The sequence below is a fragment of the Hippichthys cyanospilos genome, chromosome 3, assembly GCF_059441005.1.
Source record: "Hippichthys cyanospilos isolate Australia breed blue-spotted pipefish chromosome 3, RoL_Hcya_1.0, whole genome shotgun sequence".
In the NCBI taxonomy this organism is placed as follows: Eukaryota; Metazoa; Chordata; class Actinopteri; order Syngnathiformes; family Syngnathidae; genus Hippichthys; species Hippichthys cyanospilos.
Genome location: NC_142371.1, coordinates 3,030,409 through 3,055,000, shown reverse-complemented (window position 1 = coordinate 3,055,000; position 24,592 = coordinate 3,030,409). Strand labels below are relative to the sequence as shown.

General features: G+C 43.1%; 2 protein-coding genes and 1 long non-coding RNA gene across 5 annotated transcripts; 1 reads left to right on the top strand and 2 right to left on the bottom strand.

Moving 5' to 3' along the window:
- Positions 1-799: 799 nt before the first annotated feature.
- LOC148425466 (AT-rich interactive domain-containing protein 1A-like) lies at positions 800-18,345 on the bottom strand. 2 transcript variants are annotated; one of them, XM_088410030.1, is made up of 20 exons: positions 17,162-18,345; positions 13,569-13,784; positions 12,939-13,499; positions 12,758-12,853; positions 11,400-11,640; positions 10,918-11,007; positions 10,669-10,839; positions 9,890-10,190; positions 9,664-9,809; positions 9,485-9,570; positions 9,181-9,390; positions 8,890-9,094; positions 8,628-8,781; positions 8,359-8,528; positions 8,084-8,264; positions 7,522-7,647; positions 5,743-5,839; positions 4,700-5,546; positions 3,964-4,094; positions 800-3,881 (listed from the first exon to the last, which is right to left on the bottom strand). In XM_088410030.1, exons 1-20 carry the CDS (start codon positions 18,068-18,070, stop codon positions 2,043-2,045), a joined length of 6,777 nt encoding a protein of 2,258 aa, XP_088266156.1. In that variant the 5' UTR covers positions 18,071-18,345; the 3' UTR covers positions 800-2,042. The 2 variants fall into 2 exon arrangements, with proteins under 2 accessions (XP_088266156.1, XP_088266157.1); XM_088410031.1 differs by having other exon boundaries at positions 8,628-8,763.
- On the top strand, positions 16,585-19,851 carry LOC148425465 (uncharacterized). Its single transcript, XR_015865039.1, has 2 exons — positions 16,585-16,724; positions 19,666-19,851. It is a non-coding gene; the product is annotated as an uncharacterized LOC148425465 (long non-coding RNA).
- Positions 19,599-24,417, bottom strand: LOC148425464 (GPN-loop GTPase 2-like). 2 transcript variants are annotated; one of them, XM_088410032.1, is made up of 6 exons: positions 24,333-24,417; positions 23,642-24,062; positions 23,386-23,542; positions 22,140-22,300; positions 20,177-20,307; positions 19,599-20,000 (listed from the first exon to the last, which is right to left on the bottom strand). In XM_088410032.1, exons 1-6 carry the CDS (start codon positions 24,389-24,391, stop codon positions 19,928-19,930), a joined length of 1,002 nt encoding a protein of 333 aa, XP_088266158.1. In that variant the 5' UTR covers positions 24,392-24,417; the 3' UTR covers positions 19,599-19,927. The 2 variants fall into 2 exon arrangements, with proteins under 2 accessions (XP_088266158.1, XP_088266159.1); XM_088410033.1 differs by having other exon boundaries at positions 23,642-24,415.
- Positions 24,418-24,592: the final 175 nt, after the last annotated feature.

The following is a 24,592-nucleotide window of genomic DNA, read 5'->3' as shown; positions in this document are numbered from 1 at the left end:
AGTACTAAAACGTCAACTTGTGCTAACGTGATGGGTAATTCTGCGTGCACCCCAGCAGATGGCAATGTGTACTACCCAATAGATCTATAACTCAATTGAATAGATGCGAGTTGATTCGGGTCGTGAGATATCATTTTCCGTAGCGATATATTACCCCATGTACTGCTATAACGCGTGATCCAAGACACATCTTTTGGTTATGGATAGCCACTTACATATAGTATGCTTTGGATCATTTGATGTTCATTTCCATAGTGTAGCATCCCTGTATAACTCTCCGCAGACGTGGCAGAAATGTCTGTCACAAATTGCAGTGTAAAAAATGTTAAATGATGCGGTATGCATTCGGTCACGAGGGTTTCTTTCCATGATTAAAACTAACAGATGAAGTTCTTTCTTTCTTTGGTTTGATTCTCGCTCTAGACCTCTTGTAAATGCTTTTAAACGTATTTTTAGTCAGATGAAGCATATCATCTTGTGTACGAAACGCTCATTAAACAAAACAGCATTGTTTTGAGTTGCTTTCAGCCACAATGTTACTGCCGATGTGATAGAGTGAGATCGATCTGATAGGTAATACTTTAATAAAGGGAAACCCATTCATGTTTGTTCGTATTGGTTTGGAGTAAAGGCATATGGTACTCAGATTACAACCCAAAACGACAAGAGGTGTTTAACCTGCCTGTTGAATATAATTTGAATGAATAATTATGACATGAACTGTGTTGCCACCTTCCTGTGTGTTTATACCAAGCAACGATGTTGAAAAAGAGGGAATAAAGAGAAGACCAAACATGAAACAGCTTAGGAAGATTTAATGTACATTTATTCTTACCACGTGGAACATATAGTATAAAGATTTCATACTGAATAAATGATATTCATTGAGCCAAAAAAGGGAAAGGGGAGAATTTACATGTCTTAGCTACATAGTCTGAAATACAAATATGAAGAATCCATGACTGAAGAAAAATTGTCAAACATGTACTTCATCTAGTTTGTGTTGTACCAGGAAACAACAGGTCGGAGCTGTGTCTGTTGCACTACAGAGCTGTGGGGGCGACCAGAAGAGTGGGTCTAATCAGCAGGAAGTGGAGGTTGCTGTCCGCCTCCATCCCTCACCAATGATACGCGTGAGAATAGTGACACAGACAGACAGACACAGAAAGAAGTGTAATGTACAACATTATATATATATACACCACAGCAAAGCTGTATTTGAAGTTGAAAACCAGTCCTAAGAGGTGATTTCTTTTCATAAGGGTATTCATACAATCAAGGGATAAGAGGAGGTAAGGGTGTTCTTGATACTTTGGGGAAGAAAGCCATTTTCTGTTTTAACACCAAACCCTAATGACCTCCGAACTCTAGCCGAGCCGCTTCTGTGTGAAACAGAAGGCTGTCACGCAAAAGCAGTATTGTACAGAAAATGTCCTACAATCTACTGCACACTGCACAGGCCTCCCCGGTGAAGGTGTCTATTGACAGTGTTTGGCCGCCTGCTGGCCTGACTGGTGAGAATTAAACTACAGCAACTAGAACCAGTAGGCCACTTTTGTCAGTCAGCTTCACCTCTGAGCATCAACCAGTTCACAGACTCATCGTGCTCTCTAGGGGAGAGCTTCGGGTCTGAGGCTGCGTCTCCCAAACTCACTGTAAACGAGACAGCAACTTTGGTTAGGTTTTTTGTTTTTCAGCTATTTATTTATTTTATCATTTATTTATCTTTATTAAAAAGTATTATTTCCCCCCAAGTGCGGAACAGTTTTCCAACTGTCGGCATTTATTTTGCAAGTAGTGTCACTTGGTGTGGCTTCTCTCTGTTGTGTAATCCAGCACAGCTCTGCGACGACAGTCTCGGAGCAAGGATGCCCTGGGGCGGGCTCAGAGAATGGAATCTGGAGGTTTTCATAAATAAGAGTCACTTTTTAAACGTTCCTTGCCCTGTTACACACAAGCCAGGATACCGAGGACGAAGAGGGTGGAGGGGAACGCGCCCCGTCCCCCTCCCAGAAAAGAGGAGCCACGGCTCCCTACAGCTGTCAGGACTGGCCGATCAAAAACAGTACATCACAGATAACATGAGAGACCAGCGAGTTCATGAGGGGAGACACCGAAAGGTCAAGGAGCCGGGACTCATGTAGTGTGAACTCGGAGTGGTTCTCATCCACCTTGGCTAACGCGTGCAGCGCCCGGGCGGCCCGCCTCATCATGTCCGGGCTGGTGGGCTCGAAGTGCATCCCCTGTAGGTGTACAAACGAACTCTGGCTCTGCTGGAACTGGGTGGCCGCCAGACTATCCTCCAGGAAGCCCAGCAGGTTGCCAACGCTGCCTTTCTGAACGGCGATGGCCCGGGCAGCCATGTTATCACCCTGGGCCAGGTTGGCCAGCAGAACCACAGCCATCTCCCTGCAGACGGCCACTTTCCGCTCTCCGACCAGCCGCACCAGATTCCCGTAGAGTTTCTCCAGTCGGCTGAACGGCGGTGTGGCCAGGATGAGGTCCACGTTGTTGTCTTGGATGCTTAGCTTGCTCAGCGTCTCCAGAACCAGTCTCTGAGGGGACAAAGCGCTGTGCGGACCCAATGTGGGGAAGGGGTCCTGTGCTTCCGCTGATGGGCAGACGGCCCAGTGGAGAAGGCCATCTAACAGAGGCAGGCAGATACTCTCGGGGTAGACCGATAAGTCCAGCTGGCCTGAGATGTTAGCCAAAGTGACCAGCGTGTTTTCCCTCAGGAGCTCCAAGCAGTCCCACCACCACTCATCCCTCTGACCCGTACCCTCTTCTGTATCCTCATCTTTCTCGTAGGTGAGCGGGGCCTGTTTGCGCTCGGGGTGCCGGTGGTGGAGCAGTATCAAGCGCCCCAGTAGCAGCAGCAGCCCTGGGTGTTTGGACATCTCGTGGTCATTTCCTGGAACGAAGGAGAGGCTGCGGATGATATTAGAGATGCAAACGCAGCGCCGAGCTAAGGAATCCTGCCAGTTGGCCCGCGAAACGAGTGGGCCTTCATCTTTACTGTGAGGCTCGTCCTCCAAGATGGCGTTGACCTGATGATGCGCTAAAACGCTTACAGACGGAATGGGTCTGTTATTTTCCTGGTGACTTTGCTCAGCCGTTTTGGACTCCGATTTGTTCTCCTCGTTAGTGAGGGCGAGGCTGTCCTCTGAGACGCTCGCTTTCCCTGAGAAGGATGTCTCCTTCGACCCATCTTCTTCCTCATTCTTTTTCTCCTCTTCGGTTGGCAAACTATAATCAAGGAAATCTTCACGGATTCGCCTTTTCAGCACACTTTGGGGCACAGGTATTCGTTGTCGGCGTTCCAAGAAGTCTCTGCGGGGTTCGAAGTGTGTTTGAATGTGCTCCGTTGAGTCTCCTCCTCCGGCGCTCCAGTGAAGCAATCCACTGTCAAACTCTTGCAATTTGCCGTGATTGTTGTTCTGCGTAGAAACAAAGGGATCTCTCTTTCTTACCACCTTTACAGGAAACTTGTCAAACTTGCTGCACTGTTTGGGTCTCTCCTGGGCCGAAGACGGCAATGAGTCAGTTTGGTCAGAAGAAGATCCCTTGCCCTGTCTGTCCGCATCACCGGACTTCTCATCCCCCTCTCGTGACACAGAACATTCCTTATGGTCGTCCTCCTGTTTTATGCGTGGCTTTTCTGCGTCTTGTTCTTCCTCATCCAAGTCATCTTCATCCTCCAGATCGACATCTTCTGAATGGGGTTCCTCTTCTTCTATGGCATCCGCGAGTTCTTTCAAGGCATCAGGATCAAGTAACGTCTTCTGGCCGGGATCCCCCACCTCATATTCCCGTAGAATGCCAAAGATCTCTATTAGGCAACGTCTGAAATACTCAACCACCAACTCTAGTAGGCCAGGCAACTAATGGGGAATGAAATATGACAAACTATTAGACACAATCCCATTGTGTGGAAAAAGTATGACAAAGCAGAAAAAGTCTCACCGTATTGAGATCAAACGTAGAAATACTGCCATCGTCATAGAGGAGAATGTTGATTGTATCTAAAGCCCAGGTACTTTCAGCTAATAGACCTGACTTTAATGACATCATGACTCTCCAGGCTTCTGGGGTTCCTAAGAATGAAAAAAAAAAGATGTTATTGGTCCATAAAACTCTCAGATTCACTCATTTTTTATCTTGACGAGCAGAGTTGCAATGTGCTGGAATTTGGGGAAGAGTCCATTCCTCGTTCTGATTAATACTTGCATTTGTAGAAAATGTTATCAAGCAGCAAAATTCACATGTTTTTTCTCAATCTGGGGAGTGGCCATTTTGCTACATGCTGTTGACTAAAATTACATCAAAATTGCTTAAGTAACGACCAATCAACGACCAACGTCTCAGCTTGTAAATGTCATATGACCGCTTGGAAAACAGGTCAGTTGTCATTGGTCCCTTCTATCCCAGACAATATCCCAGACAGATATTTAAAAAAAGGGAGGATTTTGCAATGTAATGCATATTCCACAGCCACAATATTAATCGTAATTCAAAGTTTTAACTCTTGGTGGAGCATATAAGCTATTTTTGTACAGAAAAATATTGACTTGACTTTCCCTTCAACAATTTGTTAAGTTCATTAACTTAACATGCATATGAGAGAAAGTCACACTGCACAAAATCACATGCAAACTACACAAAGAAAAGAGAAGAGAAGCAACGCGCCCAGGAGTCTTACCGATATCTTTCATGGTGAGTCTGCGACGTGGTTTCAGAACAGGATGGGAAGCTTCAACAGAGCCAATGGGGAAAGGCATGTCTCGTCTGATTAAAGGTGACTGCGCTGCAGAGGGCACTATATGTGACGCGGGGACAGGAGGGCCAGCCTTTTGCATTTTCATCACTCCGTGCATGTAGGGGGATTTACTTGGCGATGTCCGACTCTCCATAGGGCGAGGCATGGAGGCAGGGCTGGATACTTGTGGAATGTGGTTTTGCACGCCTTGAGGGGGCTGGTAGTTTGACTGCACAGAACGAGGCATGGGTTGACCTGGCCCCGCGGGACCATAAGGAGGCTGTCGCGGGCCTATCTGACCGCCCCACTGGCCATCGTGATTCATGCGCTGTTCTGACGATATCATCTCTTCTGAGCGGTTCATGCCAGGGTAACCTGGCCCTGGGGGCTGGGGTGGGCCTCCGGGACCACCTTGCCTGCCGTGGTAGTTCTGATAGTTCATGTCTCGTGGTCCCTGCCACATGCCCCCTTGAGGACCTTCTGGGCCCGACTGCATCATCTGAGGGGGCATGGCGGGCTGAGAATTGGGCCCGGTCGCTCCTTGCATCCGCTCACGGCCAAAAGGAAATGGAAACTGATTGCCTTGGCCAGGGGGGCGGCGGTCAGAGCCCGGGTAAGGTCCACTGCCGCTGTACTGATTGTATGGCTCTTGCTGTCCCGAAGAGGGTGCGGGGACGCCGCCTTGCTGTTGTTGCTGTGGTGGGGGCTGTCCCCCTGGAAAAGGCCCACTGTACTCGGACTCGTGACGTTTTGAAGGAGGGTAGCCGCCTTCCACAGGACGCTTGTAGCCCTACGCATGGAATGAGATTGAGTGGCCCAAATGATACAACTCTTGAACTGATGGCACATTTAGAAACAAAAATATGGAGTAGCACATTCAAGCTACCTCCTATAAACTTTTAAATGTTTGACATATAATAAGCATTTGAGGTTGGATTTCAGTGTTCTAAGCAATGTCTCTGAACATAATACTTTTCGATTGTTACCTGCTGTTGATGAGGGTACATTCCAGGCTGCTGATTAGGGTAGGAGCCAGTAGAGGGCGTGCCCTGTCCAGGATACTGATTACCATAGGAATCATGTCTGCAATTATTACAGCTCACCGTCAGGTTGGTCATGAAAATAATGATCAAACATTTCTATTTAAAAATATTAGCGCAAAGCATACAATGTCAATCAATCAACCCTGACTGACAGACAAAAACTAATGTTTATCACAAACAACCATTGGAAAAATGCATTAACTCTACAGAAAACACTAGATCAGTGCTTCTCAAGGGGGGGGGCACGGATGATCCCAGGAAAAAGGCTTTGTTTTTGTCATGTAGAATGTAATTGCAAAAAAGTAATAATTTTCATCATGTTCTTTTAGTTTCAGGCACTTTGGTACACTTGCTTTTTTTTATGTTTTAGACTAAGCTATAACCCGTATAAACACGATAAAAATAATTAACAGTTGTTGAAAGTTGATTTATATTGCGTTTTTTTGTTGTTAATGTTAAAAGGATACATGTGTAGGTATACTTATACAATTTTCATCATTAATAATCTTATTTATATTCAGTGCATCCACTGAATGGGGGGGGGGGGGGGGGGGGGTTGAAAAATGATCTCTTTTCTAGGGGGGGCCTGGCAAAATATTGTTGAGAAACACTGCACTAGATGCATAAGCACTGCTATGGCAAAGATCAAGTATAGTAATGCTCAACAGTGTGTCATGTAAAAGGAGAATTTATTGTATTTAAAAGAGCTACATATGGAAAAGTTGTTTAAGATTGTTTTTACAAAATTCTTTCGCTTTTCGGGCTATTGTAGTGTCAGTGGGAAGTTTGCATTTTGGAATGTTTTATCTGGATTTGACATCAAAAATCCAAGTTTGGAATTCTCTCAGTAGTCTGGTGAATGTGGTTTATGTGTATTATTAATATTAGAAAATACTGCCATATAATAGATGTATAGTTCTTGTGGTATTGTACAGTATAATACATACTTCGAAGATTTATATTTATTTTAGTTTTGAATTGAAATTTTAAAATTAAATGGTGTCAAAGCCACAGACAATGTTTGAACAATCACTTCACACTCCTCATCTCATCCTAATTAATTCAAGTTTTTTTTTTTTTCAAAACATGTACCAAAAAATAGTGTTACAAAATCATCTACCTGATTTGACTGCACTTTTATATGATTTGACTACCCCCCAAATATGTTCTTATGTTTGTAAGAAGCTGCATAAAATTGATTATGATGGTAATTATGGTTTTGTTTTATTTTTTATTTCATGTTTTTTGTTGTTTTTTTTTGCATTGCGTGCAAAGCTAGATGGTGGCTTTCTCATTACATAATTTACTATACATTACGTTTTTATGCCAGCAAATGGCAGTAGTCTGTTGAAGTCTACAGAGATTTGTGAAAAAGCAATGGCAGATGGTTATGAGTAAAAGTGCATTAGCAGAGAAGCTAGTAAATAAACAAATCTTTTCAGGTAGATGTGCCGCACAAACCAACAACAGTACATTTAATTCAACACTAATATAACCATATCCTCAAAAATATGACTTAAAATCTGATAGGATTACAAATTTTCTCAAAAGTACACACTTTACTCTCCTAATATGAACACGCTAAGATGAAAAGCTTATTAAGCAGATTTTTTTCCAGTGTCCATGTTATTCCTTTGTATGAATCACAATGAATTAGGAACAAATATATTATTTAAAACTCAAAGGTGCTGCTTTAGAGATAAAGAAATTCTGGGAACCAACCGTGGTTGCTGTGGTGGAAAGCGATTTGGCGAATACATCCCAGTGTCGGCATTTGCAGGCATCATAGAGTTTGGCTGAGAAGCACCAGATCCCATGTTGCCTTCTGGACCCATTCCTGGCTCAGATCTAGGAAAGAACATAATGACTATAAACACCGAAATCTTTGAGAACATGAAGATTACAATGATAAATACAGTAGAGATTAGATGGATGGTTAATCCGATCCTCTTTTATACAATATCAGAACTTTGGACTTGTAATGGGGATATAAAAAAAAATACCTTGCCGCAATTATGACTGTCAAATAAATAAATAAATAATCCGGTTCTAATAAAACACTTTTCTTTGGCTCATTAAAATTTATTTTTAAAAATAAATCTACATAATGACTCATGGGATAATTAAAACAAATGGCATTTAAGAAAGTGAATCCCTTTGTCAATCTAAGATGGAGTATTAATTACATATCTTTCCCTGACCCACAAAAGTAATTAGCCTCTAGTTAGCATTAATTGAGTTTAATGACCTTTAAAATTCGAAACCACTATTTAATCCTTATTACCTCCGATCATAGCCTGGTCCATAAGGATACTGCTGTCTGGGCCCCATTGGCATCGTGCCCATGGCCCCGGGTGGTCCCCGGTTAAATGGTGGTTGCTGCTGTTGCTGTTGTGGTGGTTGCTGCTGCTGGTCGCCCACCCCACTGTTTGGGCCCTGGTTAGCAGGAAGAAACTGCTCTCCAACTGTAGAAACAGGCAAAATTAAAGCCAGTTAAGTGCAAATTCACCAAGCAGTTGAAATGAGGTACTCATTTTATGACCCATTCATTGTGTCCACCTTTTCTCATGTTGCTAAAAGGGTCCTTGTTGGGTTCGTAGGGACCCATGCGCCCCTGCATGTCTGGGGTGCTCATGCCGGACTGATAGGCAGAGTTGGGTGTCATGTTTTTACGTGGGTAAGCAGGGTCGCTTCCTTCAGAGAAGGGGTCCTGCAAGTTAACACTGCTTCTACAAAAGGGGGGTGGGCAAAGATGGTAAACTTAGATTTATAACCTATTTAAGCGTAGATACATTTGAAGCTTTGTGATAGTGTTATAAGAAAGTCACCTGGAACCAGGTGGCATGGGGGGCATCTGGCTGTGAGGAGTGGAGGCCGGGGTTGGAGGTTTTAAGTCTCCACCCTCAGCCATGGAACTGCTAGTTGATTGGGGAGTCTGAGGACCCTGCAGGGAACCCGACCCAGCTGTGGAGCAGAGGGACGCTTCAGTTTGAAAGCAGAGAAATAGACAGATATGGAACATCAGTTTAATGGCATAGAATTAAAAGGCAATTGTTTTATTTGTAAAAGGAAAATGAGTGTAGCTCTAACCTGGCGAGGGGGGTTGGACCTTTGCCGTTTGATTCTTCTTGTTTTCTGTAAAAATCTCAGGAGGGGGGTCTTCCCCACGCTCAATTTTACACTCAAAGGCGTATAAACATTGGATGTATTGTTTTTTCAAAGAACTGGCAGCACTGCTTGATGTACCCACATTCAAGGATGTGGCTAAGTCTCGCCATTTCTTGTTTTTATTCACCTGAGAAGGATGTACACAAAGTATTAGTCAGGTATAAAATCCACAAGAACTACATTTGAATTGGGAAGACGCACACTTAACATTACCTGTGTCATGCCTCCAATGTCTTTTACTGATATATAGAGCCGGAAGAGGTCAAGGGGTTTGCGTCCCACAGCAGGCAAGTTGGTCATGCCCATGGCTTTCTCTTCTATGAAAGCCAAGTAACGATCCACCCACATCTTTCTTTCAGGTTCTGGTCCCAACTCATACAGGCGAGTTATGATTTCACTGGTTGTCGTTGAGGAATTGGATTTCTGTTTTATTTGGAGGGAAGTGGAAATTGTTAAAGTACATTTGCTTTAAAAAAAAATAAAAAATACTGTAAACCCCACACAATTGTGAATTTACCTTTGATTTGGACTCTGACTTGGGTGTTCCACTTCCATCGACTTTGTTATTCATTTTATTGTTCATCTCTGGACTGGCGGCCATACCTGGACACATAAAAGTTGAGAATACATTCATTGATAGGCTTTGAATAACAAAAGGTTCAAGTAATCAAGATGCAACCAATCGGTAAAATATACCACTTGAGTTGTTGGCCATGTTTGGCCCCATGGGATAGGGGGAGCCACCTTGGGTGTTCATCATTCCAGGCATGTTGTTCATAGGAGGACCATAAGGAGGACCGGAGCCCATCATGCCTGGAGGCATGTTAGGGTAACCCGACATCCTGCATGTGGAAGAACAATGAGTGTCTAGTAATGATATAATTGTTGAAAAGTAAAGAAGTCAGCCAGAGCGTCAACCAACCTATTGTGCAATGAATTTGAGGCAGGGTGCTGCATGGCTGCAGGATCCTGGGGTTTTCTGTTCATGCCTGGAGGGGGGCACATCGCTGAGCTAACCTGTGATGGCATGTTGCCCATGTTAGGGCCCATATTAGGTCCCATGCTGGGGCCATAAGGACGTGCTCCAATTTGATTCGGTGGCATCCTTCCAGGGGGCATTCCAGCATATGGTTGTCCCCCACCTTGACCTGCCATAGGACCCATACCAGTACCAGGGTAGTTGGCATTGGGCATGTTACCATAGCCGGGTTGGCGAGGATAACCTAAAGCAAATTTGAAGAAATAGATCAGAAAATCATTTGGACAAGACCTGTGTTTTGAAAACTAAAGCGACAAGTAATTATTTTTGCTTCGTGAGGCACACGTTTCTCTCCACAGTGTGCTAGCAGTAAGAGCTACGTTCCCCGAGCAACAAGCCTTCGTCACAGTCTGAGCTCTACTGACAGGAGGCTCTGCTACGTCAGCTGACTTTCTGCTTCACAGCTATTAATAGCAGCAACAGAGTTAGAGGGAGGGAGCAGAGATAGCTTGCTATGCTGTGCCTATGTGCTGGAGAGATGGAGCCAATTGTTTTTTCTAATGAGAAATGTACACATAAACTTCAAAATTACAGTAAATTGTCAGGACAAACATAATTTGTATAAACAACAAAAACGATTATAAAGAAAAAAAAGGGGGGGGGGGGGGGGGGGGGGGCAAAATATTTTTTAAAAGATGGTAAAAATGGAGAAAGATACACACCCTGGGGCCCATATTGTCCCCCCTGTTGGCCATAGCCAGCCATGGAGTTATTTTGTTGATATGGACCCATCCCAGGATGCATTTGTCCCCCCGAGGACTGGCGTGGTGACAATGCAGAGGCTGACTGTGGAGAACCATAAGGGGGCATCTGAGGGTTTCTCTGCATATACCCTAAAAGGGGTGAATGAAGAGATAGGCTTGTTCAGAATAAGCTAAAGTAAACAAAATTGTACATGAAACACAAGGTACCTCGATCCGGAGCCAAAGGAGACTGGCTCATACCAGGGTGAAGGCTACCATCTGACTGCACACTTGATGGTCTTGGAGGCATCTGGTTGCCTGGAAAACAATATGAAAGTTAGGTCAGCATGTGTTGCAACAAAATTGATATAATTACTTAGTTAAATATTAATGTGACTGAAAGTTGAGTTTCAGCTAACATGGTGCCCACTTGCTGACACAATTGAAGGGGCAAAAAAAAAAAAAAAAAAACACTGCAAAAGTCTTTCTAATTTACTAGGAACATTATTTTGATGTAATTTACTCGGTTTGTTCTATGTACAAACACACAAAAAACAATTGGGTGGGGGAGTATGATGAGTAAAATATACAAAAATGGAATTGTATTTTAAAACAAGCTAAGCTATGGTGTTTCTATTATTTGATCTTAAGTATAGCCATGGAAAGACATATTGTAAATATTGTTTTTGGACATGAAGAAAACAGCCCACCTGGCATGTTGGCAGGTGACAGAGGTCCAGTGCGAGGTGTACTGGCACTGGCTGGGGAGCCAGCCGGGGAAGGCGATGGTCCTCTGATGCCCGGCAGGTGGGGAGATGTGTGAGGTGAGAAGGGCGACTGAGCCGGGTTGCTCTGCTCGCCCTGGCTGCTCGAAACACCCGGCGTGCTCACTCCGGGGCTCAGGGCACCATCCGTACCAGTAGGCAGGTCGTCAATGGACCCTGACAGGTCCTGAGAGCATGCAAGGGAGAAGAGCAGAGTTATGAGAGTATATTCTGTTTATAAAACCTTTAAGCCCACCTCTTCTACTAGTACTAGATTCACACACTGAAAAAAGACACAACTTTAGGCAAAACTTCAGCTATATATATATATATATATATATATATATATATATATATATATATATTTTTTTTTTTTGGTCAATTATGTAAAATTACATCAACGAAAAGTTGCTTATATTTGATCTATTTTGGTAATTACAAAAAGGAGGAATAAAAATCTTATATATTCTCTGTATAAATTCCATACATTTTTTAATTGACCAATTCAAATGTTTGAGCAGTGAAATTTCACTGGCATCAAACTACATGCCATAAACCATAAGTGTCAAACCCAAGGCTTGGATGCCTGAGCCGACACGCCAAATCCTTACAGTGGCCAAGCGAAAGCAAATAATGCCAACTTCAGTTGTGCTTGCTAAAATCTGTACTGAAATTTCAAACGATCATGTGTAGTTAAAAATGTTGAAATTTTGCTTTTTTTGTGTGTGTATCCTTTTTAATATAACTACAACTATTATCCTTGACTTTTGATTTCAAAATGAGTAATCTTTCTACCCCCTTATTGGCATTACTTGTAAGAACTGTTAAGAACACTGAATTCACTTAAATGCCTCAGGTGCAAAAACACAAAGAGATCAAAGTACTGGAGGGAATGGGACTGATGAGTAAAATCTGAAAATGGTAAATAAATGTATATGGATGATAGTTTGTAATGAGTCTCTGTAAATAATTTACCTGTGACCTTTTCTCCCTCTTTTTTCATGTTGTATTTGAAAAACGTTTGAAAATATATATTTTTTTAAATGAGTAACCTTTAAAATGTTTTTGTATAGCCTAAGTAAAAATATGGTGAGACGCTTAAACATTCGATTTTAGCCACAACGACAGAATGAGGGAAGCTGTAACTACAATGTGGCTTGCCGCAAAACTCAGTTTAGCATCTCCGTAGGAAACTATGGAATTGAGAATAATAGCTTCAAAACACACAAACGAGCAGATGATTTTACAAATTGCAAAAGAGAACTAGAGATAAGAATGCAAGCAATGATGCATACATGACTGACCGGAAGGCTGGATGGACGGCCCTGACTGTCCTCTGGACCACCTTTTTGTTGCGAAGATGGTGGAGCATTAGACTGAAAAGAATCTTGGGGTAGCTCCTAAAAAGGAACAACAAATTCCCTGACGTACATGTTCACGAACCAAACAAAGATGACTACTATAATCCTCATCTGAGGACCACACCTGTTGTTGGGCAGGAGGAAAGCGTTGATAAGGTGACTGCTGTGCTTGCTGCTGCTGAGGGTTTTGTGGGTATGCTCCAGACTGTCCCTGTGTGTGCTGGGGTGCCTGTGACTGTTGCTGTTGCTGCGAGGGAGGCTGCTGAGGTGGCTGTGTGGATGTCGGATAGTTGCCCTGTCCCTGTGATCCTGGGGGAACCTGGGAACTTGGCTGCTGCGCATTCTGACCGCCTTGTCCCTGCTGCTGGTATGGAGACTGGCCAGGCTGTGGGGCTGACGCTTGGGAATACGGCGGCTGAGACTGCGTGGGGCCTTGTGGAACCTGGGATTGCGGGGGAATATGAGGCTGCTGATAAGGGGGTCCTCCTTGGGCGTGCGGTGCCGACGGTGGCGGCTGGTGAGGTTGGCCCGGGTAAGGTGCTTGACCTCCTGGTTGTCCAGGTTGGGACTGAGAGTAGGGTGCCTGATGCTGGCTTGGGTGTGGACCCTGACCAGGCTGACCATAGTATGGGCCCTGGCCCTGTGAAGTGTATCCTCCTTGTCCCTGCTGTCCATAGGACCCCATCTAGCACAAAAAAAATAATTGTAAGTGCAACTTAAAGCAATAATAACAACAGAATCAAACCAGGTCTACCTGTGGACCATAGGGCATGCCCCCCATGCCTCCAGGCGTTCGTCCTTGCATGCCAACTGGGTATCGTTGAGGACCTGGGGGGCCATATCCCTGGCCAGGATAGCCAGGGCCCTGCTGCCCTGTGGGAGGTCCTTGCTGTGATGGCTGACTATAGGGGCTACTGGCATTGTATGGTTGCCCTCTCATTTTCGCCATTGGGTCCATGGAACCGGGTGGCTAGGAGATACAAAGAATGGAAATGAGTCAGCAAAAATATGAAATTTAGGGATTGATTAAGTTGAGTTAATATGTCAGTGTTTCCCAACATTTTGTTGAACCAATTAGTGAAAACGAAATATGGCAAAATTAGCAATATTAAAATGAGGATCTAACCTCATTTTACTCAATAATTGCGTGAAATTTGCACTTGTGTAATTTAAGACAAAGCTATTAAACTAACAAGTGGCAGTCCATTAAGTTGTATGAATGTCAACAAGGTCATTAAACATACTATCATACCATCAAATAGAAAACCGTTTAACTCTTCTGCCTGTCACTAAACAGTGTTTACATTAATGCATAAACAAAGATATTTGTCATTAATGAAGATTTTTTTATTGCATTTATAATAGCGTTATAATAGGGTACACTGATTGGAAAACAATGATGAGGGCTCCAGGATTGCAAAGAAAATATATCAAAAAACTGTGGAAAAAAAATCTTTTAAAATAATTTCTCATGTTTTTTTTTTCCTGATTATTTCACCATAATTTCACAAGTAAACAGTGATGTATACAAATCAGCTTCTAGATTGCAATCAGCCCAATTACACGCATTTCCCAGCTGTGTTCATGTTTTGAGCCTTGTCGAAGTATTTTTTTTTTAAATCCCTGTGGAGAAGGCAGTTAGCCTTCCGATGACTGACACGCAAAATTAAAGAAATAATTCCAAAACAAGGCAAGTGAAATGGAAACAAGCGCAGACCTTGTTATGATAAATAACATTTCAATAAATACTAAACTTATTTAGATGTTTAGAACGCAAAACTCACTTCCAACATGAACACTGTTTTAAAATACAGCGAGAGAATTCCCAAACGTGCTGGAGAAAAAGCCTCATCATCTTAAAAACCTTTTTATTTTTGCAAATGGTATGCCTTGCATGACATTCTGGAGATGCGCCATGATGAATTTAAATAAATAAAAGCAGCACATGGCTAATCTGCATAAGACAAACTCCCTTGGTGGGTGAGAGATGGTGAACTGCTTTCTGATTGGCTTAAGGGGGGAGGGACTGGGGGGAAAATTCTTTGGAGTCAAACTTGTGTGGCATGCCAACCAGACAGCAGCTAAAGGCACACATTTCTGCAAAAGGGGCTAAAATGCAGCTAATTTTTCATTGACGGGTAACTATGCATTTAAAACATGCATGCAAGTATACTGTATATCACCGTATTTTACAATAGGAAAGTTGCAACAAGAAGCAAAGAAGATGGTATCCGTTGCAGTTAGCAGATTTTGCCTGAATGCAAACAAGACTGTAGTATAGATAAAGAATACTGTACATACAAACTGTGACAGACAAACTTTTGACAATTGCTGTAAATATGCAACAATAAAAGTATGTTTTCATGGAAAATGTTGAAAAAAGTAGTCTGACTACCTCCAGACTTAAAGATACTAAACTTGTTTAGTCACCCAGGCATTAAAAAGGTGATATTTTCCCTACTCTATAATAAATTTTCAAATATTTTTGTCGATTAACTTAAAAAAAAAAAATTGCCACTTACTGTTGACTAAAAATTACATCACGTTTATAGAAGACTCAGCTAATAACCAATCAAGGATATCTTGCGAATGTCACATGATCAAACCCAGAAACCAAATGAGCCATGATCAGTTGTTACCCCAATCTTGAAAACGTTATCTTTTTCAGCTGGTAGCAAGTGGCAAAATGTGTGTTTTTAAAAGGTATCGGTTGCACATGAAATGGAGTTACAAGACTAATTACTTAAATGTCCTTTTAAGTTAAAGTACAGATCATTGTTAGGAAAAAAAAAAAAACTTTGGCATATACAGAAGTATCGAATCAACTTCTTACGACTACAATTTTAGTAGGGGCAAGAGCAAAGAGTTTTTTCTAAGCAATACCCATTTTGATAGTTTAGCTACAGCATTTAGAATATCAGTGTGTTAATTATGAATAACAAATGCTACATCATCGAATAATAAATGAACAAATACTGACTGTTTTTTTTCTTATGCGAGAGATTTTTTTTAACGTCTGAAGTTGGTGTTTGGTTATAAAATGGCAAGATAACGCAGTCGCTGGACGCCATGGATGAGGGAGAGCTTGTTTCAAATACCTCCGTAACACAGCCTGCTTTTTCTGCGTAAGATCCCAATTGAATGTGGTAAACTTTACCTCTATATTTGCATCTTTACACTGTGTCCCCATCCGAAGTGTTAGAAAAAGTAACAAGCCTATCTGACTAAGATTATGAAGTAGAGATGCACTTTTAAACGTAAGGAAATTTATTTTAGGTATAACAAAGCATAGGCAGTATGTTATGTATTTAGTAAGCTCAAACCCAATTGCATCTGTGTCAATATTTCGAGGTGTTTGGAGAGAAAAGTGGCAGCCAAAAGGAAAAGGCAGTAATACCTCCGGTGACCCTGAGATGAGACAATACTTCTCTTATCAGCAGCAACTGTTGCCTTGCATCACATGTAATTATAAATGGCTATGAGCTGCGGCTGAGGAGCCAATCAGATCAGAGCTAGCATGTCAACCCGAGACCAACTATCCCCTGGCTTTGACAGCACGATTTTTACCTCCACAATTCAAATCCCCGTTGCACGCTGCAATCTTGCAGCAACTCGCTTCATGTGGCCCGATGCCTTTTGACCGATTACTGGCAACAACAAGCATGTGGAACTCCGCATCCTTGCTGCACTGAGATAGGCGGTCACGTTGCAAACATTTACGTCATTTTAGTGACATATTATAACGACGTTTAAGTTGCTTTTCTTTGAAAGGTGGAAAAGCGAGAGGCCAGTTATCTAACAGATTCGGAGCGGGATAGCGTTCCTCCCGACATAGCCACCAAACGAAAATGGAAAATTAACAAGTCTAGATTCTACAACCGGCTTTAGGCAAGTTAAACAGCAATTTACAGTACGTATGCTGAAATCTTATGATCATAACAAGCAAGGTATTTTTTTCTGCTTAACATTTAGTTCGGTGTGCGTGGCAAGCCTTGAGGGGCTTGAAACGAACCGTTGCCTCGATGTGGATTCGAGACGTTCTCAAAGTCGGGCCTTCGTGGCTGCGCGAAAGTCCTCAACCGTGTACACTTTCGACGACTTCCCTCGTCACCACGCCACGATTTATATCGTTCGAAGGGACAGAAAAACGACTGTTTGACGGGCTGCTATGTGGGGAAAACACACACGAGAGGCAGCCATTTTAGAGTCTTAGCGAACTAGTGTAGCAGACAATGGCTGGCCTGCTACGTTGTGAACTAGTTAGGAGGAGGGAAGGAGACGTGGAAAAAAACCGACATGGCGTTCACGTTGTAGTGTGTGTGCGTTTTAATATTTTTTTTTTTTTACCTGACTTCTAGCTAGCGGCTGCCCGGCGCTTCCCGGGCTCATAGGCGACGGGTGATGGCTTCTTTGTTGCCAAGCCGGATTGCTGCCTCCATACTGACCGCTAGCGCCCATGTCTGCTGCTCCCTTGCTAGCTCCCTCCTGGCTAGCGTACTCGCTAGACGGGTAGCTGGAATAAGCCCGCGTGGAGCTCGGCGAAGTCAGGAGCTTATTGAGCGTCGGTGTGGACGTAGGCTGCGGGTTTCCGATGTTATATCTCTGGTTATTGTAAGATCCAGCCATGGCCGTGGGTCCTCCCGCTGGTGCTTGCTGCTTAGCTGGCTGCCCCCCAGCTGTCGGCGCCTGGCTACTGCGAGGCGAGTTCATAGCGTACGCCTGGCCCGGGTACGGAGTCCTGTTCGGGAACGGGCTGTAACTGTTGAACTGGTGGTTCGAAAAGTCATGCGAATTGGGTTGGTAAGGGTCCATGATGTTGCCGGGCTGAACGGCCGGACCCGCAGCAGCTGCCATGCCAGGGCTTTGTTGTCCGCCATGTTGATGAAAAGGGGCCCGACTGTAGTGCTGACTGTATCCGTACGACGGTGGAGGGAACGCGGGGTTGTGGTGGTGCACCATACCCGGGTGATTGTTCCCCTCCGGTCCAACGGTGTCATTCTGGTTATTATTGTTAGCTCTGGGCGGGTTCCCATTCCCGTTCTTCATCTCAGGCTCCCCTCCTCCTCCTGCATTTCCAGCGTCGGCGCCGTCCTGCAGATCTCCCCGGCCCGGCGATTCGCCTTCCAACCCGGGCTGCTTTTTCTCGGACTGCTTCTCAGCCGCTACCGTGTCCTCCTTGGGCTCTCGATCCGGCTTTTTTAGCTCGGAAGGCGGGCTTGTGTTCAGAGTGGCGGCGCTGGCGACCTGAGCGGCCATGATACACCCCCCACCTCTCTCCCTCTCTCGGCGAGTCAGTCACAATCAAAAGCTAGCATGGAACATGAATAATTGTTTAGAACCATTTATCCCGGTGCCGATTCATCCCCGCCCGCGAACCGGACCGAATCCGGCTGCCACCCCTTGGTTCCGGTTCCGTGAGCGGCTTAGAGTGATGACGGGCGCTTCATACAATGCGTAAAAACCGAGAGAAATTGTTGTGGGAGTTGTGTTACTGAGCCCGAGTAGAGGCAGGGAGCAAGCCCAACCAACACGAGGCTTCGTTGGATACAGCCATTTTACTGAGCCCAGCGGGGGGATGCAAAACCCGGACCAGATCGAAAAGTAAAAGCAAGGCTGGACCGGATCTCCGGCGTCCTCATTGTCATTTCCCCACTCGTGTAGTGCCAAAATATTACATTACACGAGGGGACTGTTTATGTTCATACAAGTTGTGTTCAACTTTAAATAGATCACACATCGTGAACATTGTTGAAATAGTGTCGAATGATCTGTGGAACATTCTCACAAACATGTTTGAACATATCCCGGCTTTCCTTCCGATCACCACATAAATACAAATGCTTTCACCTTATGTCAACGCTTTTTTTTTTGGTTTTGTTTTTGAATGTACTAAAGCAACCCACACAGCAGAAGGAGGAAGCCTTGCAGCATTAGACTAGCAATGCACATTCCCTCTTTTCGCTCCCTCCTCCCCTGTCTCTCAGTGCTGTGCAGTGTGGGGGATGGGAGCAGGCAAGGCTGCAGCTCTCTGCCTCTCTCACCCCAATAACATTGAACCAACAGTCAAGCCAGACCTTATCTAGCAGCCTGGGTTAGAGGGATTGATGGGAGGCATTAGTGCAAGCGTGGACAATTCCAAAAAGTACAGCAAAACAGACAACACTTAGTGCATTTGTTTTGCCTTTTTATCCTCAGTGAAAGCAAAGACTGGCATCCATGAAACGCAGAGCAGCAAGGGAGGGGTGTGATGAGAACTGTGTGCGTGTGCAGAAGACTGCGAGCTGCTGATTAAACGAATGGCATGCACGGACAAACTCCATTCCGCGTTTTAATATATTTATTTTAATAAAAGTAGCGTTTACAATTCCATTTTACACTTTCACAAGTCTTACACACATCTTCCCGTAGGGGGCTTAAAGGAAGTGGTGATGTGTGTGCGTGTGTGTGTGGGCAGGAGGTACCAATGAGAAGGCATAGTTGATCACATGTGGAAACATCGGTACACAATTTAAAACTGTGCCCGACACACCCCCTCGATGCATGGACGACTGCAGCAGAGTGCTCCAAGTTCACCACGTTACCGTATCTCGTCAGTAATTACTTAGCTCCACTTTGAAGACACATGAATACGTGTGGATGATACTTATTATTTTGTAAAGTGAGAGCATGTGAAATGTTTTAAGCATTCGAAGGAGCGTGTATTAAAATGTGATTACGACAGTGCGGGAAAGAGTCAAAGGAGAGTTTGAGGGTCTTCCATCCCAAAGAGCAGACACAGAGCCAGTTGTGCAGAAACACAGATTTAATGTGGCTTCCTCTCCCCGCCTGACTTAATTTTTCTGCTCCGGCAGCGGGGAAAAGCTGGAGCGGCCCCCGTCGGAGAGCAGACTCCACCGTTTGGGAGCACGTCGGCTGCCACCCGCTGGAGGAAAGCGCTCATGTAATCTCAAGGAACACACATTTTCTCATGGAGCGTCACAGAACATCGCATTAACATTTCATTAGAGATAGTTTTAATAAAATGTGTATTTGCTTTATGACGACCCATGTCCTTCAAATGTCACTCCTGAATATGTGGAAACCAGTTCAGAATTAAGGCAAGGTAAGCTTGATTCAAAGGTCCATCAATTCCTCCTCCACAGTCTTCCCGTTGGTCTCGAGGTACCGCTCTTGAACTCCGAGAGTGCTGGAGAGTGTGCTGTTAAGGCAAAGGTTAACACTTCGCAGTGTGTTTCTTTACAATCGTCATGAAACCCCGGTTTAGAAGGACAGTCAGCTTTTCGACCAATCCCGTAAGTGGTGGGGGGTTCATTGAGCAACATGAGTCAGCATTGAGTCACCAGAGCTGCTAGAAAAGGATACGAGCCAAACTGAAAGTCTGCCCCAACGGCAGCTGACATCATGGCCTGAAGATTCCTCTCCTCCAAGTCTCCAAAGCAGCACCCGTTGGCCTTATCTACAGCCCGCAACACACGCATCATACTCTCTTTGTCCTGCATTCATAGAAAGGAAGAGTCAACTTTTAGCAGCCCTTGGGTGAGGAGGATAAAACTGACAGACAAGTACAACGAAACCAGAGCAGGAGTGTTACCGTGGTAACCAGATCTACCGTATTTCCCTGCGTACAAGTCGAGTTTCTTTCCCTCATTTTCAACCCCTATATGGGGGGTGTTGGACTTATACCTGCATAACTCAAAACCAGACCCATTTTTTTCCCCATATCTGTTTGAATAACAAATTCAAATGCAAAATAAATGTCATTTACCAGGCTTACAATGATTATACCTCTAATTCGATATAGTACGCATCTATTCTAGCGGGTATGCAATTTCAAATTCAAATTTGAGAGCATGGATGTCGGCAGGTGGGGGGAGAAACAGCAAAGGGCAACCTTCCATGCTGTGATCTCACAACTTGGGTAAAGAACGTCTTAATATCATCACCAAATCATCTCCGAAGACGTCCATTTCAAACAAATTGGACAGGACCGAAGATGACTACCCGCGAAAGAGTAACGAGGATGTTTGCGCAAATGACGAGCAGGAAGGAGAGGACGGTCGGGATTTAAATAGTAGAAGCCAATTGGCGTGTATGATGATGACTTAGTGCTTTTAGATGAATTCACATTCAGCTGTGTCGAAAAATAAACCATTGAAACTTCATATCATTATTAGTTAGTATCGTTATTAGTTTCAGCATTTGCGTCTCCATGCACGCGTGCACATTGACTTGCAATTGTCTCTTTTCCGCCCCTCCGTAACCACAACAGTATGTTATTTGATATATGATGAAGAAATGCATCTAAAGTACCGTAATTTTGTCATTTTAATAACACACCATAAGTTATTGGACAGCTATGATATGTGTAACCACTAAGGTCGGGTAGGCGTATACTCACGTTTTTGTCGAATTCACCCAAATGTAAGTAAAAAAGAAAAAAAAAGGGGGTGGGGGTGGGTCAACTTATACGTGAGGTCGATTTGTACACTAAGAAATATGGTATTTCGGTTGGTTGAAATCAGATTTTGTTTTTGTTTTAAAATTTAGACCTGAATAACATGTTACCATGGTAACAATCACTCAGAAAAAAACATGTAATTTCTGTCAAACACATCAAGCACTAAATGAACAGCAGGTGCAATGATCAAATAAATAATTATTTTTGATAAAAAAAATAAAAATAAGCGGCTAAAATCAATGGATGGATGTTTATATTCCTTTATTTGAAAATGGTTAAAATGCTCAGAATTTTGTCTTCTTAAAAGCAAATATCCAATATCTGTAGACAATGAAAATGTACAGATTCCTATTGTGTTGACTGTTTGTTTTTGATTTGAAAAGCGACATTGCCCATTTTCTGACATTACACACCAAAACATTTTTCTGAGCTGTCACTTTTAAAATGGCCATGTTTTTGAAAACATGAATAGAAATAATATTGATTTTCAAAATCCAATTCATCGATTGAGAGTTAAAATACTGCAGCCCTAAACTGCAGTGTTTGTCATTTCCTTACAATTTTAGACATTCTTTTTTATTAATACATTGCACATACGTTGCATCCATGCATTATTTTTTTGTGGTTTTATGGAAATAAAAATAGGCTATGGCTATGTATTAAATCCTTCAAAGATAAATAAGATGTATCTTCTGGCTGCTAATCACAAGAAACTGGCAAAAGCCTAAAGAAGATGAAATTCTCTATTTTAAAGTTGAATAATCTTAATATTGTGACACCTCTTGAATATAATACAAACAACATAATAAATGTGAGCAAAATTATTTTCAGCAAAGCATCACTAGAAATATCTGAGAAAAAAAATACCTGAACATTGAGAGACACGAATGAGACCAGGCTGTAATCTTGAATGACTTCTGCCAGCTTTTCGTTTAGATGGCGAAATTTTTTGAAGAAAGGATCTGCAGCCAGGTGATCAAGAAGATATGTCAGGTCCATAACTTCAGTGTAGAAGTCCAGGTTGAATGCTGGGAAAGATTGAAAACATTGAATAAGGATATCGTTATATGATGGAATTTTTTTCAAAAATCTTGAATCTTTAAAACGATTGACCCTGTACAACCACTAGTTAGTGGAAGATATGCCTCTGATGTCACATAAAACCCGGCTATGATTATTATTAATTAGCTTTTTGAGTTTTTTTATCCTGATAATACTTAATCAAGAAGATTGACTTAAGTGTGAACTCTGTGCACCACACGAGATGTAAATGTTAAATGGTTTTGCTTTGTTTTTGCAAAACTGAAGTAGGATCATCCCCGACAACTGGTGTAAACGGAAGACGAATGGAAAAAAAATTACAAAACCGAAGAGAAGCAGACTCAAATTGGAGAAAAAAAAAAAAAAAAAGACTCAAAATGCCAAATGAGTCAAACATTTTTCTAACACATGACAAATAGGAACTAAGTAAACACTTATTTGTAAACTATTCATTATTTCATTATATACAGACCACTCACACTCAAATTCACACCTATGGAAAATCTTAAGTCTTCAATTTGGCTCAACTGTTTGGGGGCAATACAGTGGGCAATCTTAACATGTTTGCCTTACAGTTTGAAGGTTGGGAATTCAATCCGCCGTAGCAACCAGCACAAGTAAATAAGAACCATGTTCAGTTGACTAAACGGGCCGCGGTAGAGAATAAATCTGGTTACAGTCAAATAGTAACCTCCTTTTTACAACAGTTGCTTCAAGATGCAAATAATCAATAACGCATTCAACAGAATTGATCTTCACAAATGTTCAAGGCAGTATGGCGTGCTAGGTCAAACGATAATCTCAGTGCTTGTCTTCCTGTCTAGAGTTTGCACTTAGTAATTGTTCCAAAAGCTTGCATGGAAGGTCATTGAATTTGCTTCAATTTTTATTGGCAGTGAATCTGAACGCCAGCTAGTCGATATCTCATCCAAAATCGGTTGCGATAGCCTGCAACTCATCTGCAACCCTTATTAGGATAACCTCTATACTAAATGGATGAATGAGTTAACTCCACTGCAAACGGATCCTTTGCTTTGTCGAAAGTAACTCCACCACAAACCTAGTCTCCTACCTAGTTTGCCATACTGCTCAATTAAGTCCATCTTGGAGAGGATGTTGACATGAGGGAGCTCCACGTGCAGCATAGTGGACAGTGAAGTGCACAGCACAGAGATGAATTTGGCCGGGTCCGCACAGTAATGCGAGTCCACAAGGTGCACACATGTAAGCTGAACACAAAGGAAAAAAATATATATACACACATTAGCTGAACACAAAAGAAAAAAAAGAATGAACATGGTAAGTAAAGTAAAATGAGCTGCACACACCCTGAAATTCCACTTTCCCAATTGCGAGAAAATGTTTTTCACTGAATTCTGGTGTGTGTAGAGCTCCACCTGCCCAGGACAGTCAAACAAGAAGTAACAGTCCGGATGCTCCTTCAGCTTGTTTCCCAACCAGTCCAGATTGGCCTCCACATATTCCATGCAGTAGAGGAGCCCACCATTGGGCCCCAACTTCAAGCCAGCCATGACATCATCCAATGTGACCAACTCGGAGATATCCACAGCACAAGAGTACGGTAGTCCATCATTTGCCGGGTCCATGTTTACCACAACAACTTTGCGTCCGAGGTGCGTGAGGAACTCCTGCATGGCCTGGCAGTAGGTGGTTTTACCAGAACCCGGCGGCCCAATCACCACCTGGCCGAAACGGAGTGACTGCGTTTCTCCTTTAGGTGCAGACATGCTGAAGTACAGTACGTCCCAAATTATTATTATTAGGATTTGATACAAGCGATCAGGATAGAGGCAGTGATCTGGTTAAACGTGGCATCTCAGTGTCTTATACTGTTGCGTTATGGATACTAAAAAGGGAATGCAAAACATCCGACGCGTGGAGGTAAAGCGAATCAACAAACACTAATAGGTCAAGTATACACCAGCAAGACTCATTTAAATGCGTAGGAAACACTGACCCACTAATAAACAATACAAGTTGGTACAGAAATAGCTTAACTCAAATGATGAAAGCGCAGTTGTAGACTCTAGTGGCCACCTGCTGCTCTCCACATACATGATTTGCGTACGTAGTAACTAGCCGCCGTGCTAACACCTACTACATCCGGGTCACGTAAATGAGAAAATTTCAAAATAAATGTTTTATAAAACAAATATTCTCAATTTTAATAGATTGGATCTTATATCGCCAAAATTCATTGATGACCTAGTTTGTTAAAGGAATACTATACACACTGTGCAGTTCATATTTTTAGTTCA

Bases quoted from the DNA above. Each gene is read 5' to 3' on its own strand.
- LOC148425466 (XM_088410030.1), bottom strand. From the start codon at position 18,070: ATGGCCGCTCAGGTCGCCAGCGCCGCCACTCTGAACACAAGCCCGCCT. The intron at 12,854-12,938 runs GTGTGGTCCTCA...GTTCCTTTTTAG, and splicing joins TTCCTCCTGCCCAACAACAG to GAGCTACCCCAAGATTCTTT. The intron at 8,265-8,358 runs GTGGACACAATG...CTGTTTCTACAG, and splicing joins TTTTAGCAACATGAGAAAAG to TTGGAGAGCAGTTTCTTCCT.
- LOC148425464 (XM_088410032.1), bottom strand. From the start codon at position 24,391: ATGTATGTGGAGAGCAGCAGGTGGCCACTAGAGTCTACAACTGCGCTT. The intron at 23,543-23,641 runs GTGTGTGCAGCT...CTTTGTGTTCAG, and splicing joins TGGGAAAGTGGAATTTCAGG to CTTACATGTGTGCACCTTGT. The intron at 20,308-22,139 runs GTATTTTTTTTC...CTATGAATGCAG, and splicing joins TCGTGTCTCTCAATGTTCAG to GACAAAGAGAGTATGATGCG.